This window comes from Lycium ferocissimum, chromosome 11 (genome assembly GCF_029784015.1).
Source record: "Lycium ferocissimum isolate CSIRO_LF1 chromosome 11, AGI_CSIRO_Lferr_CH_V1, whole genome shotgun sequence".
Taxonomy (NCBI): Eukaryota; Viridiplantae; Streptophyta; class Magnoliopsida; order Solanales; family Solanaceae; genus Lycium; species Lycium ferocissimum.
In genome coordinates, this window is record NC_081352.1 from 6,986,371 (window position 1) to 7,003,075 (window position 16,705).

The window sequence follows — 16,705 nt, forward strand, 5'->3', positions numbered from 1 at the left end:
TTGTATTTGGGCCTTTTATATACCGGACTTTTCTTGCCCCCCCTTTTCCCGGGGGGTTTTTCCTCTCGCAGGGTGCACATTTCCGTTTATCCTCCCCCGGGTTTTTCCCAAAATTTTTTTTTAAGTTTCCATTGTTCCAGAGCTTTTTTTGGAGGGAACCTTTTATAAGATTTCATATCTGGGAAACCAGTTCCCGTCCCTCAAAATTTTTTTTATCTTGGAGGCCCCAGACAGGGGGTTTGTAAAATTTTTGGGTCCCTATCGATAGGTTCTTTTGGATTTTCCCCCGAAAAGTGGGCCCCTTGCTCGCTTGCATATTTGTTACTTTTTTGTTTCCCGGACTTTCGGGGGTGTTCATTATGATATACGGGCGAGTTTATAGCTGTTTTTTACAAGTTTCCAAAATGGCCTTATTTTCCCCTAATTATATCTAAAAATTTCGATACGGTCGTCCAAAATTAGCACTAGTCATGGCTCATCGGGTCCAAGTCAGTCGCACAATATTAAATAGGTATCATCTTCCGCCCCAATTTAAGTTGCTTATTTCGACGCACGAAAATTAAAAATAAAGAGAGATTTATGAATCTTGTGATCCTAAATGAAAGGCGTGTATACTATAATAAAATGTCCTTTGAATCTATCTTGTGGTTATAAATTTTCCATGTAGAATGTCGAAAATGTCAATGGAGGGAGCAACATTTTACCAAGAGTAAATTAGTTAAAATACCTAATATTTTGGTAAGAGGTTTGTGAATTAAAGGCTAAAAAGACATTTATTATGGCCCGGAGGGGGTAGTGTCTAAGAAGTTAAAGTTAATACAATCGAATAAGAAAATGACTTCGACAATATATATATATATATATTTTTTTTTTTTTTTCTCCCTTTTGATAAAAAATGTTTTTCGAAAACCAGACACTTAAAAATGGTTAATATTATCATGAAAAATACTTTTTGGGAAAATAAATTACGTTATAACAAACACAAAGAACGTGATTTTTGGGATCCTTACAGCTTTGGTATCAGTGGCAACTGCAGAGGTGATGAACATCATAGAGAAGGTGACTACAATTTCCATGATTAAAGCTTGAATGTCTGAGCCTGAGGGAGTTGTAGTTCCCACATGTTTTATTGGATGAAGCAATATTCGCAGTGTGAATGCAGCTGAGGTTGCTCCTGTAATTTGTGCTGCTGCATATAATGGTACCTTCACAAAATAACCAAATTAGATCTTTCAGCCTTTTCTAATGAGAAAAGTTTTGGGAAAAATACAGTTCAATGGCTTTGGGTGATCTAGTTTACAAAATATGACCAAATATATAGGTTTTGTACATTATACGTGTAGTATATATATTATACATATAATACACATAAAAATATACATATCTATACATATAATATACATAGTCAGTGTATATTTTTATATATTTCGGCCATATTGATAAATAAGTTTGGCCGAACTCTACATATTGTTAAGTTTGCCGTGTAGACCCATACTTGATATTTTCCTTAGATCGATGAATACAATACATTTGTCTTGCTGAATCATGATTAAGTTATATGTGTAGTCACTTTAATTTATAATTCCTTAGGTGAAATTGTTTGTTTTGGTGTAACACCAAAGTAAGTATTTTTCTTTTGAAATTTGCACTAATCTTACCGTTCTTTTTTAAGTATTATTTAGAGTTTAATTTCTATGCATTCACGCTGAAAAATAATTGCTATATATTATAAGGTCACCTAAATCATAACAATATGTAAAGATAACTATCCATGTAAAGTAAAAAGTAAGACAAGTAATCAATTGCCTAGTAGAACAAGTTAAAATAAACTGATACCGAAAACAACATTTACAACGTCAGTGTAAATATGTTAAACCATTTTTTAAAACTTATTTTTTCGTGTTAACCGGATTATATCAACATATTAATAACGCGAACAATTTTACCTTTTCATAATTTGTTAGTAATGAGAATGTTGTAGGACTATGCTAAGAAAGAAAACTAAAGAGAATTGAAACGTAAATTTCACAGAATGGCCACATGAGTACATTAATGCTATGAATGGTTATACAATTGTTTGCTCAAGATCGATTGGCTTTCGAGTTTATTATAAGTTAGATGAAAGAAGCAAATGAAATCAATTCATGGGTCCTTTCTTGATCCAATATCAGCCTTTGGAGCTCTAAACCAGAGATGATAGAGAGTTAATCAGGAACATGTATAGTGACTTGTGAATACGACCCCTATGGTGGTGGTGGTAGAGAATTATTTGTATTTGGCCACATGGCATGTCATTATAATTTATATCCCCATCCCTTAATAAGTAGTGGTACAACTTTTGGTGGGAAATTATGTTGTTTGGTTTCCAAAAGCAATGAAAAAGAGGCCTTCGAATATTTACGACGTGACCGCTAAGAGGAAAAAGGCCACAATTTATTTTTATGGAAGGGAGAAATGGATAAAAAAATTACAAAATGACCAGCACATATTTTGAATAAGTGTTACTTTAATTTCCACGTTCTAATTTATGCGACATTTTTCGCTTTTTGAAATTTAAACTTTTCAATGTTGACTGTAGATTTGGACATCATATAAGTTATTAAAATAAAATTTACATATATGAAAACTACATAAAAGCAATATAAGTTACAATAATCTATAATTCAAAGTACTGAAAAGACATTAAAAAAAAATTACAATTAAAAAGTAATTCGCTTAAGTCTCAAAATTCAAATAATGTCGCATTAATTGGGACATAGAGAGTATATATATTTACATTAACCTAGAATGCCTGTGCCATGATTTATGTTTGTCACTTTGCATAATATAAGGTAGCTTAGGTTTTTAAATATCTAATAATTGACCAACCGTTGACCAATGACGGTTATATATCAGTCTTTCTTTTTCCTTTTTGTCCCGACTATTTTAATCTTTTGATTACCTTATCACAAAATAGACATACTAGGTAGGGGTGTACATGGACCGGGTTGGTTCGGATTTTTTAAACACCAAACCAAACTAATTGCGTCGGGTTTTAAAATTTATTCACCAAACCAAACCAATAAAATTGCTTTTTTCAACCTCGGGTTTCTATTGTTTCGGTTTTCTCGATTTTTTGGGTTTTTTTACGGAATAGTCTTTGATACAAAACATATAACTTTTACTTTAAATATTTCTTTAAATTCTAGAAGATACAATTATATAATTAAGGTGTTTCTTAAAAAATAACACAAAATGTGAAAGACCGAATATCGTATTAAAATATTCAACAAAAGCTAATATAATCGGTTAAAATAAATATTGCTAATTAGCAAGCCATAAAAGAAAATGACCATAATCTAAAAATACTTAGTCATGCTAAAATAAGTATTAATTATATGACAAAGAAAAAAACTTAAGTTATGTATTTTTACTCTCTAAATCAATTATGCAAAACTAAAGACTAGATATCCAACATTATTGTCATTTCTAGTGGTAAATTGAATTTCTTTGTTAGGATTAGTGTTAAGTTGGTTTTGGTTTGGACTTTATTTGAGCTACTAACATCCATAGTGATATAAAACTTATCGACATTCAAAATTCTAGTCAAGTCAATAATATGATAATAGATAAAAAATTACTAAAAAATTTAAGAAATATTTATAAATTACTTTGCAAATAAATATTTTTATGTATAAAATTTTTTAAAAATTGAATACATGTAATGTCGGGTTGGTTTGGTTGTTTGACTTTTTTTTAGTTAAAACCAAACCAAACCAATTATGATCGGTTTTTTTTTTCCAACGCCAAACCAGGAAACCAAACCACTAATGATTTTTTCTGTCAATTCGACCGGTTTTATCGGTTTGGTGTGGTTTGTCGGTTTGCTTTGTACACCCCTAATACTAGGAAAGAGGAACCACTTTGGCAAATTTACAGTTTTGTTTTTGTCCGTTTCAAATTACGCCGTGGTGCTACTTCCAAAGAAAATACACGATCAAAGAACATATGGAGTATACAATACATGGCAAGGGTTGTGTGATAAGTTGTTATCCATTTGATGCGTAAAATATAGGTGGAATAGGCCACAGGAAAGTGCGAAGCACTGCAACGTTACTTAATTATTTTGCAACATCACACACTAGGGATGGCAATGGGGCGGCCAGACCAGGGCTGGGCAAAAGCATAATGTGGCTGGGCAGGGCGGACCGGGTGAACTGCAAAGAAAATTCTAAATGGGATAGGAAGGGGCGGGTCAAATTCAGGTTGAAATTTTGAATGACAATATTTTCCTTGTGTGTTCGATTCACAAGCAAAATGAATTTTTGAATCATCATTGAAACCCATTTATACAGTGTTTACTTAAAAAAAATAGTTAGTCTGGTGCACTAAGCTCACGCTTACGCGTGCTTGAAATAGTTGGTCGGACCACAAGTCATTGTACAAAAAAAATTTCCGCATTTTAAAAGGTCAAGTTCGCGGCCAACCCGTGACCCCTGAATTTATACAGTGTTTACTATTTTATATTAATTTTGGTTATTCTCAGTAGTAGTAACTTTTTTTATTTTACTGTAAACCCTTACATTTAGCAAGTTCTTCAAAGCTAAACAATATACATAGAAGTCAAAATTGTGTCTAAGTTTTATCTTTGATATTGTCTCTTTCATGTCCTCTATCCAATGGCAAGTTGCTAGTATATAAAAACATCACAAGAAAAATATCTCTTGAATCAAATGTATAATATTTGGTTGAAAATGAATTGAAGATAAGGACGCAAAAGATATTTACCTATTGGTAAATGTTTGGTTGCCCATATTTATGCTAAAATAGTAGGAGTAAGTAAATTTTGTTCCGAAAGCTACAAATTAAAAGTTAGTAACCTCAGAAAAATGCGTCCTTTGTTTTCTTCTGGTCATTAGTACCACTTGTTAATAATTACAAATTTTATATATTAAGTTATGAAAAGCATAAATAGAATGTTAATTAAGTTTCTTCATTAAGATTCAATTGTTTATTGTTCTTTTCTTTCTTGATTTCCATCAATGATTTCTGAAACTTCATTACGATTCACATCACTATTCCTTTTCATTGTTATTAGCGCGGAAACGATAAAAACACAATAATTAACGTGGTTCCGATCGATGTGATCCTAGTCCACGGAGAACGGCCGGCACTTTTATTAATATCAAGAGAGAAAGTAAGTTAAGATCGAATACTCTTGTGCTCTACGTTATGTCCTACTTAATAAATCCCAATAATATATGCATGTATTTATACTACTAGCCTAATCCTTTCCTGTAGCGACCTAAATCCCAATAACACTCGAAAATCAACAAAGAAAAAAGTTTCCTTTTATTTCTTTCCGCTTTTGAGTAGGAATTGGCTTAAATATCTTCTCAACTTCACAATTTTTGATTTTGAATTACAGATGTTTTGACATTTATCTATTCAGTTTAGAAAAGGAACCTCTTCTGAAAATACATGTAACTGATTATGTGAAAGGTTACATCCTTTCAAATAAATATGGTACTTTTATATATTTAATAGCCTTTCTTATAAGTAAAATATTTGAATTATTTAGAAGGGTATTTTGATAATTTTAAAGTTCAGGGTTCCTACTTCTATGGTAAAATATAAATAGATATATAATATGTAATAAACTGAACAAGACGGACCAACAACCAGAATGAATTTATGACATTATGGGCGATATAATTGTTGACTGAGAAATTGTAGAGCATAGTACACTTTTTCCACTAAAAGCCTTAACGGAATGAGAATGAGAAAGATCAAGAAAATTGGGGTCCTCCACATAGAAAGAGTTATGACTTTCAATAATTGTCATGTGCCTATCAAAATCACCAGGTGCGTATCAGGTCATCACTCATCTGCTGGACAAACTATAGCCCAGTGTTGCTAGCTACTCCCAAATGTTTGTGGGTGGAATGGATATAACGGAATTAATTTGAATCTCCATTGTATACATAATATAAAATTAAATATGTGAAGAATTATTAAAATGTAACAAATATTAAGTTCCAGAGACATAATTACGGGTGCAATGAACTTATAAGGAGATGAGAATATATATATATCTTTCCCTGCTAATAAGAGAAGTGAAAAAGAGTAATGAATTGAACAAAGCCACTTTGGCCATATTAATGATTTTCTTCCCTTTTATTTTTTCCTTTCCTCTAGTGTACTCTGTTTTTTATTATTGTTTAATTTGTTTAGATTTCTACGGGTTACAGTTTTGAACATATCAAATATAAAAAGGTGCTAGTACTATTTTCTTGAAACAGATGGAATATTTATTTTCTGGTTTAGTTTTCAGAGGAATAGGCTGAGGACAGACTTAAAGAGCAGCCCGGTGCATGAGTCATCCTGCATTTACGCAGGTTTCGAGAAGTACCGCACCTTAAGAGGTAACAGCGATGTAGATAAGATACCATAACGCTTTGCGTTAAAGTGCCGTTTCACTACTAAAAATCGCGACTTTTAGATTACATTTTGAGACAACTTATCGTAATAGAAGGAAAATAATTGGAAAACATTAAGTACGCAATTAGCTATAGGAAGGAATAATTAGAGCCGACCTGTCTCCAAGGAAAATGTCTAACGGCGGCAAAAGCAAAGGTAACGGCAGGATTCATATGTGCACCAGAGATATGTCCAACTGCATATATCATCACTGTCACTATTAGTCCACCTGCTACGGACGCTCCAAGTCTCGACACTTTGTGTTCATCGCTAGCACTAATTGCTGCTGCACCACATGTCACAAACACTAATAGGAACGTTGCAATTATCTCTGCTATCACCTGCAAATATTGTTCATTTAGTTCTCATGATCAATAATCAGTTTTTTCTGCTTTGGACGGATTATATTACTTTTTCCGTCCAAATTTAAGTGTCTTAATTTGACTGGACATAGAGTTTAAAAAATATAGAGAGACTTTTCAATCTTGTGATTCTAAATTAAAGATGTGTGTAATGTACTAAAATGTCCTCTAAATTTTGTTGTTTTAAACTTGCCATGTATGTTATTTAAATTGTCAACTAACTAAATATAGAAAGAAATACTTTTTTTTTTAACAGATCAAAAAGGAAAGCGAGACACTTAAATTGGGACGGACAACACATCAAAAGAAGAGACGTTGAGTTCTTTTTGTCCACCAAGCTATTAACTAAATGGAACTTGTGCCTATATGAATCTTAAAAGTTGGGTGATGACAAGAATTATCCAATATCAGAGACAATAACTCATATTCTCATCTAATGGGGGACACTAACATCATCTGCATGCCATATTGGACATTTGGCGAGCGCGTACGATATGACTTAAGACCCAACATCGAGTAAATCAAGAGTAAATCAAGAATAATATAGATTGTTGAAGTTCTTCATGTCATGTTTAGAAGTAGGACCTTGAGTCTAACTTTTTTGGAGAGGCAAATTCACGAGGTAAGAGTTGCTCAACGTACACCATATAAAAAGACATCAACTCATACTCTCAGCTAGTACGAGACCCTACCAAAACGAGAAAAAGAAAGTACTATTTTAACGTAAAAACAGAGAGAGAAACAACTTCACATGCATGCCTGTAGATTAATGCGCATATATATACACCGTCTTATCTAAAAGTTTAAGCTGTCAAAGATAACACACTTTATTCATTTAATTATATTCTCAATAATAAACAAGTCGAATACCTTTTTTAGGAAACCGGGTGGATAATACTCTTGGAAAAATATCAATAGGTAGCAAAAGGACAAGCCGGACTTTGGATCTTGTTCGAACACCAATTCATTTGGTTTTATAGTTTTGCTAGAGTTCCATCGTTCACCCTCCATTGATGAACTAGAGAGACAAATAAAAGCTGGTTAATAAGAGGGAGAAAACAGAAAAATTAATCTGTTCTAATAGTGTTTAAAATGTTTCTATAGTAGGGAAGGAGACGGAATATGTGAAGTTGAGAGAGGGGTTTTAAGGCAATTAACTTTTGCTTTGAGCTTTAGCTCTATGAAATTTGTTTCTTCCCACATACATGTATATAGAGAGAATATATGCAACTCAATGCTTTTGGGTGGAAGTATCTATCCTTCATTCGGTCACAGACACGTTACTCAACCATGTCTCTGTGTTTTTTATTTCTTTTTTGGTTTCATATTTTAATTTATTCTAGGTATATATACTTTCACCCTACCCAAAGGAGCATATTACTATATATATAATCATCCAAAATGGCCAATCAAGGGTAAACTTATCCCTATACCTATGTTGCATAATAGAGCTGTAAAAATTAGTGGTGGTTTAGTGTTTGGTCCTTACATCTCTATTGTTCTAATAACATCGTAGAAGTTACACTTGTCACGACCCGACCTACGGGCCGCGACGGGTACCCGGGGCTGACCACCGAGCATCCCTCACTCTATTGCTTAACCTGTCTTTATTCATTTCTCTTATCGTTTATAATCATAGAAAACGACTTTCATATAGAACATATTCACTTATTTAACGTAGGCTCTTCGGGTCAAAATAATAATAATGTACATAGGCTTTCATTTTAATAATGACTATGGGACCATACTACCCACACATACGTATCTACGGCCTCTACCTATGGGATACTAGACATACGGATTACAGACCCCGCCGTGCCCAAAATACATGTACACAAAATGATGTCTCGAAATAGCACCTCCGAAATAAAGGAGGGCTTCTGCAACTCCGCTGATGGCTACTGTGAATCGGCACCGTCTCTGCCTTCACAATGGCGTGAACCACGTCATTCAAAAGAAAAGGACGTCGCACGAATATTGTATCGAGTATGTAAAGCATGACGAGATGGAGAGAAAACATACCCGTAATGTATCGCGATAACGTAAGATGGGAGACATTAACGTTCTCTTCGTAGTACTTACCTCGCTTTCCAGGACGTTCCACAAGTTCTATTTCGTGCTCGTATACATACATTCATATCTTTCACTTACTTACCTTCGTATCTAGTCTCCTCGTCATACTCATGCTCGTATCACGTATTTTGCATATACACGGCCCTTACTACCTTAAAGACGGTATTAACATATCCGTACTGTCATCGATATACATAAAGCATGCATAAGCATTCGTGAAGATATCATATACTTATCTCATTCGTACTACATGAATGTGATGCATATGGTATAATCATGGAGGTAACGTAATCGCATTCCGAACTCCGTGTCATTACCGTAGCATACTCGTATTCACATAGATTGGCGTCGTTCGCACCTGCCTTCGGCTCGACAGATCGCTAGCATACGTACATCGCCCTCTTGGCTCGATGGCATTATCGGTACACGTACTCGCCCTCTTAGGCTCGACGGGCTTAACGAGCATCCGTACCGGCCCTACGGGCTCGATAGGCTTAATGGTACACGTAATCGGCCCTTCCGGGCTCGATACATACATATATACATATACATCACATAGGGGTATCCACCTCGACGTATCTAGTCATCATCATTCGCATTCATCATACACATACATATACTTATCATAATGTCGCATCTATTTATGCACATTTGATCCTTATTCGTATTCGGCCCTCATAGGCTCGACAAAGATATCGTATTCGGCCACGCAGGCTCGATCACATCACATATATCTATATCGTACGCGCATCATCATATCGTCATAATACATATATTTGTGCATACATACCATATACTCAACATCGTACATCTTTTGTAGATTTATGATTATGGATTGTCTTATAAGCATATCATGGTTCTATCGTAACTTAACATCACTATCATATATGCGTAACTGTAATAACTGCCCGACCATATAGGTGCGGTATAATAATCAATAATATGCTCATCATAGTATGCTTACCATAACATGCGTATCATAATTCATCATAAAGACTCTTAGCTTACTATCATCATTTTCGCATTCAACTCATATCTCTTATTTCGTATAGCTATTTGTGAGTGAGGACTCTTGACTTTCTTGGAGATGGGACATTCGTAGTAAAGAGAGATTTCATGCCATAGAAGTCATGCCTTGGAAAGAAAGGGCTAAGCTTTACATTCCTTTGTCGTTTAGCTTATTCTATCGCTTGCTCGTTCTCTTTTAATGCTCTCGTTTACCTTCCATGGAATTCGCATCAACATTAGCTATATAATCGTAAAATCATACTTACTAAGGCTATAGAAATTTGGGCAGCATTTCCTTTGTTTATACTACTTTCCGCCACATTCCATATCAGCCTTCAACCATTCATACCAACAATCATAATGTCACTAGTAATAATCGTCATTCATTCGCCTTACTCGCATTTCATAATTTCATACCAATTCTCCATAATTATAGCTAAAAGTCCATCGTCTCATTCTTTCACATCAATGCTTATTTTATGTTCTAAATGTCATTTATACTCATTCATAAATATCGACACATCCATTTCCATGATTCAATCCAACTACTATTTCAAGATGACATTATTCTTCCATATCTAACCCATTTCATGTATTCTTTTGTAATTCAAGTGTTTCTACTTTATAATACTCTTAACATCATGAAAATACTATAAAACATACCTTGGATGATGGAGGAACAAGCCTTGGATGACAATTCACCTTTTCCACCAAAACCCTACTTTCTCTCTTGGGATTTCTTGATTCAGTATGACTTTGATGGAGTTTCTTTTACTTGATTCTCTTGATTTCTTGTTGTTGATCCTTGATTTCTCTTGTTTTCTTGTGGTTGAAGTGTAGGAGATGTTCTAGAGGGTTCTTGAAGTGTAGAGGTGAAGTGGGAAATGAAAAATGAAAAGGAAAGGATCCCTTATATAAAATCAGGTTCAGCCCGATTGGGAAATATACGGACCAACATACGGTCCGTATAATTTATACTCAGCCGTACGTTGGACCGTACATTTGGTCCAAAGTGGCTTAAGTCATTACGGGCTAATTCTACCGGACATACGGCCGGTAGATTTTATACGGCATGTCCGGCCGTATGTTTGCCTGTGAGTTCCGAAAGTTGTTTCGTCGACTCGTTTGATCGCCGATCCTCGCGAACCTTCTTAACACTTGTTCATCACTTCAATACCATTCTGAGGACGTTATAACTCTCCTCAGGGGCATCATTCATACGCCATTAACTCAATGCTCGTACTCCTTATCCGATACTCTCAACTTACAACTCGCTTCTCTTTAACAACTTTCTTTTCTTAACTCGGATGTCTTTGGAAATCTTAATTAGGTCGATCGATTACTATCTCTCGCTCATCTAAACCTCATGTTCATCATGTCCCTCATGAGTCTATTCACTTGTACGCTAAGGGAAATTTTCGAGGTGTAACAACACTACTAAAAAAACCATGATTTTCGACCAAAAATTTCGACCACACGAGGTCGACAAGGCCTTTATTTCGACCAATTTTTTGACCACACGGTGGTCGCTAATCGGTAGGTCGAAATTTTTCACTTGCCACATGTGGTCGCAATCACATTTCCCACCAAATATAAGGGAAAATTATTTTCGACCACATGTGGTCGAAAAATTATTTTTATATTAAATTATATATTTAACTTTTTCGACTACGTGTGGTCGAAACATTATTTATATTTAAATATATAAAAAAATTTGCACAATTGACCATCGGGTCGAAATTGTAACTTGGGCCTGCATTTTCGACCACATGTGGTCGAAATCCCAAACATATTGTTAAATTTCGACCACATGTGGTCGAAATTTTATTTTTCTGGGTACAATTTCGACCACGTGCGGTCGAAATTTTATTTTTCTGGGTACAATTTCGACCACGTGTGGTCGAAATTTAGCAATATGGTTGCCAGATTTCGACCACATGTGGTCGAAAATCTAGAATATTTTTTTCCAGCATTTGCCTGTTTTTGACATCCCACCTGCCAATTTTCAAATAACCAAATTCATCAACCAAAAGAGTCATCCAATTCATCAACAATTCAACACAACAACCATAAACAATGTTCAAACACTTGAACACTTAAACATTGTCCATTCAAACACTTAAACATCATAAACTACGTTCAAACACTTAAACATCTTAAAATTAAAAGTACTTCTAGTTCAAATTAAAACCACATTCAAACCCTTAAACATAATATACATATCCATTTAAACATGTAATTAGAATCCAAAAGCACATTAATCAAAAAGGTCAATGTTCGGTGCAGTTGTAGACATGATCCGTATCCTCCCCACTAGACTCATCGACAAAGAGCATGATTTATGTCACCTTGCGACCAACGTCGTCTACCTTGGGAAGGTCGGGGTTGGCTAGAGGAGGTGACATACGAGCATCCCCGGGACACGGGGAATCGAAACGGCCGCGAATTAAGTAAGCTATTAATCTGGGCTTCCATACCCAACATCCCGGCCTCCGAGGAATTAAGTGTTCTTGTTAGCAGGTCAACTTGATGCTTCATAGCTTCATACTCCTTGGATCAACCGTCCCATCATCGAACACCTACGGCTTGATGGCCGACGGTATCGACGAAAGGCTCAATTAGGCATCCCATAAACCGTCCCATGCCTTGTCGGGGAGCAACCTTCTCAATCCATTGTTGTCGTATTAACTCATCTGGCCATCTCATACGTGCATTAGGCCGAGTGCTCGAAACTCCCCAAAGTATTGTTGAAATTCGTTCGAAATTAAAGGACGCAATGTTAATAGTCTAATTTAGTACAAAAAATATATTATTATTGTTAACTAACGACTTACCCAAGTTCGCTTTCGGCCCTTGGCTCAACCCATCGATCCGTACCATCGCGTTCTTCTCCTTCCTCGTGAGTTATCTTAAAGATCTCATCTTCGAGGTACCGCCCGACCCCTCGGAGCTCCTACAAACAAATCAAAATTAACAATTAAAAAGGTCCGCAAAATCGTCCGAAAAACAAACAAAAAACAAGCCCCAAAAAAAAAAAAATAGACCACAAAAATAAAGGCCAAAAAAATGTACCATAAAATGACCAAAAACAAGAAAAAAAAAAAAAGTCTAGAAAAAAATCCGCACAAAACAACGGTCCCAAAAACGCTACATCCAAAAAAAATAGTCCGTAAAACAATCCCCAAAAAAGTACCCAAAAAAAAACGAGAAAAAAAAACATTCGCACAAAATAGTCCACAAAATTACTAAAAAACTCATTCAAAAAAACAGTCCCAAAAAAAAAAAAAAACAGCCCAATTCGCCCATTTGACACCCCTACTACAACCTAACAAGTGTTTGAATTGAGGCTTCTTAAAAGAAGGAACAAGTTGTGGTTGGTTATATAAAATTTTTACTGTCCATGTCGATTCATTTGACCTCATTCTTGTCCAATTTTATGTGGAAGTCCTATAAGTTATCTATATTTTAACTGGCATATAAATTTCGAACAGAACTAAAAACACACCTAAAAACGGTGGACCTGAAGTGAACATACTAAGATGATTAAAATTTAATCCCGAGTAATTTGCATAGAAAATATAGTTATTTTTTCTTTCATTGTGCCCTAGGTCTGCATGTATTCTAAGAGATTGTATATAAATCTTTTGATATAATTTTCTTTAATGTGATCTTAGATCTATCTTTATCTTCTTGTACCACCTTCATCTGACATGATTTTACACAGAGTGAAAAATCTGAAAGGTGATGTAGGATACGATCAAATCATCTCAAGTAACCAGAGATGTAACGTTTTCTTCAAATTGTAGAAGAACTATTTGTCACTAAAACCTTTTGCCATTTCCCAATACCAACAACAATGTTTCAAGTGCTTTTTAGGAATAGGGGTCGAACACAAAGGAGGCTCTTGCATGCAAACTGAGAAATCTCTCTACTTTGATATTGTGTCATTACCATGTCATAAGAATAAAGTGAGGAGCTAATGAATGGACAAACTACATTGTTTGGGAACACATGCATAGAAATTTGGCAAAGACCCTACTCAGTACTTGATTCCTACATTACTAACTATATATGTCAAATCAGTCACATGGCTCTTTCAACTTGGAAAACTCATTCACAAGACTTACTACTTCGAGGCATTATTAGCCGGTGTTACTTTTACCAAGTATCAGAAGTTTCCATGATTGATTGCTATAGGTTTCGTGTAGTCAAATTTGACCACATAATTGTCCAAATCAGGTAGGGGAATCATTTTCATAAGAATAAAGTCCCATATTATTTGAGATAATTGGATTTGGAGGATACTTTTCCCCATGTACACAAAATTTATTGTAACAAAAAATGAAACCATGACAATTATTCAATATGTTTTACTATTTCTTATCGCTTGAAAATCATTAAATTAAGGTGTGTTATAGCTTGAAAATCATTAAATTAGGCCGTGTTTTGAACTTTCCAAGACGAAAGTCATTTTACATGAAAAAGTGTTTCAGGGGAAATATATTTCAAAGAGATTTTTTTTTTCAAAAAGAGAATGAATAATAATATTAGCAAATAACAAATAAGATAGTGTTTCGATGAAACTTTTAGTATTAAATCTTGACAATAATGTAAGTCAAAATGTTGGTTGAAACAAGTGATATGAATGTAAAAGTTAAGTTTGTTCTTATAAGTAAAATTACTCTTTTTCATAAGTGAGGATAGTCAATTTTCACTTTTTGATGAAAAATGACTTCCGTCATATCAAACGTGCCCTTAAAAAAAGGCTAGTTGGGAATGCTGTCCCCAAAAACAGTCCACAAAACAGTCTAAAAAACACTCAAAAAAAAAAACAGTCTATTAAAAACAGTCCGCACAAAACAGTCCACAAAAATTGTCCAAAAAACAGTCCAAAAAATGACTAAAACAAATTAAAAATGACTAAAATAAATCCGTAAAAACGGTCCCAAAAAAAAACTGTTCGAAAAACAGTCCTGAAAAATCATCCATAAAAATACCAAAAAATGACTAAAAGTCCGTAAAAATGACTAAAACAGTCCGTAAAAACAGTCCCCAAAACTGTTCGAAAAAACAGTCCCGAAAACAGTCCATAAAAAACAGTCCAAAAATGACTAAAACAGTCGTAAAATGACTAAAATAAATCAGAAAAAATCGTCCCAACAAACCAGTCAACAAACAGTCCCAAAAAGCTGTTCGAAAAAAATCCAAAAAACCAGTCCATAAAAAAGAGTTCAAAAATGACTAAAACAGTCTAAAAAATGACTAAAACAGTCCGTAAAAATGACTAAAACAATCTCCAAAAAACTGTTCGAAAAACAGATCTAAAAAAACTAGTCCATAAAAACCAGATCTACAAAATAACTAAAACCATTCCAAAATTGAACTAAAACAGTCCCAAATAACTGAACCAACACAATCCAACAAAATCACCAAAACAATCCCAAAAAATAAAGAACCAAAACAGTTCCATAAATTTGAACCAACAAGAATAAGAAATGTCATTTGACAAAGCTAAAGAAGGAGACATACCAGCCGTTTCATCAAGTCTACTTGACTCGTGGTGCCACTAGTGTGCAGCGATCCACCTTTCATTGAGGCTCTAGCGGCCTTCCCATTTTCACTTCGTTTCAAAAAGTCGGATCAGTTGCCCAGTAGTGCAGCAGATCCTTCCACCATTCATCTTGAATCCAATCAGGCTGCACGCAATTATTACGAGCTCTAAGTAACTCATCCTTAAGTATTTTTGCTGCTTTTTTCTCAAAGTTTTGCGCTACTAAATCATGATGTTCCGGCTTCCAGGAACACTTTGTCTGCAAAGAAATTAATATGATTAGGGAGCATATTAAAGGAATATCCCATAAACAATCAATATATAGTATTTTACTACAAATATTAAATACCCTAAACTCGAGAAACATCTGCTTCTTCAGTTTCACTGGCACCTTGCCCCAAGACGGAACAGCGCCTCTATAGAGTCCTTTGATCGTCTTTGAAATTCTTTTTGTTGCTTTGCCTGGATAGAAGCTGCATTAAAACAATAAGATAACTAGATGCTATAAAATTAGATGTCTTATAATAAAATAAATAAGTTATGCAAATTAAATAAACTTACGTGTATCCAACTGGCTCAATTATGAGACGACCATTCATATCAAAATTCAAAACTCGGAGGGTCTCCTTTTTTGGGACGTTCTTCGTCAGAATCAGAGCTACTTTCTTCACGCTCCGATGTCCCAACATGTGGAGTAGTTGATGTCGATGGTTGTGACACAGTCGGGCTAGGAGTAACTGTCAGAGTACCACTCCTAGCCGCTCGCTGTGACACATGATAAAACTCAAGGAGGCCATGTGGGATCGTCAAAGGTGTGATGGGGGACTGAGATCGTCGTGCATGTGTCTCTGTCTGGCCCTGAGGCCAAAAATATGTGGCTCCATATCAACACGTGATCCAAAATTTGATGCATGGCCATCGGACATCTTTAAGTTCTGGAGCCACTCACAAATTTTTCGCTTCTGCTCCATTGTGAAAGAATAGCTAGCCTTAGGCTTGAAGAACCTGTTTTGTTTAGGTTGCAACCATAACTCTTTTCGTCCACAATACTCAATCAAGTCCATTCTAGCCTTAACATTATCTTTCGTCTTGTCCTTCACATCCATCACTGTGTTAAACAAATTATCAAATTAATTTTTTTCAATGTGCATGACATCAAGATTATGGCGTGAGAAGATTATCCTTCCAATATGACAACTCCCAAAATATGCTTCATTGTCCCGGTTATGGTAAACCCCATACCCATCGAATA

General features: G+C 34.9%; 2 protein-coding genes across 5 annotated transcripts; both read right to left on the bottom strand.

The window, feature by feature from the left end:
- Positions 1-883: 883 nt before the first annotated feature.
- Positions 884-8,006, bottom strand: LOC132037117 (aquaporin NIP2-1-like). Its single transcript, XM_059427578.1, has 3 exons — positions 7,692-8,006; positions 6,576-6,800; positions 884-1,205 (listed from the first exon to the last, which is right to left on the bottom strand). The coding sequence occupies exons 1-3, from the start codon at positions 7,830-7,832 to the stop codon at positions 966-968; spliced, it is 606 nt and encodes a 201-aa protein (XP_059283561.1). The 5' UTR covers positions 7,833-8,006; the 3' UTR covers positions 884-965.
- Positions 8,007-15,248: 7,242 nt separating this feature from the next.
- Positions 15,249-16,318, bottom strand: LOC132037443 (uncharacterized). Of its 4 annotated transcripts, none has more exons than XM_059427967.1 (3): positions 16,015-16,318; positions 15,803-15,926; positions 15,249-15,598 (listed from the first exon to the last, which is right to left on the bottom strand). In XM_059427967.1, exons 1-3 carry the CDS (start codon positions 16,140-16,142, stop codon positions 15,530-15,532), a joined length of 321 nt encoding a protein of 106 aa, XP_059283950.1. In that variant the 5' UTR covers positions 16,143-16,318; the 3' UTR covers positions 15,249-15,529. The 4 variants fall into 4 exon arrangements, with proteins under 4 accessions (XP_059283950.1, XP_059283949.1, XP_059283948.1 ...); XM_059427966.1 differs by having other exon boundaries at positions 15,249-15,706; XM_059427965.1 differs by having other exon boundaries at positions 15,249-15,712.
- Positions 16,319-16,705: the final 387 nt, after the last annotated feature.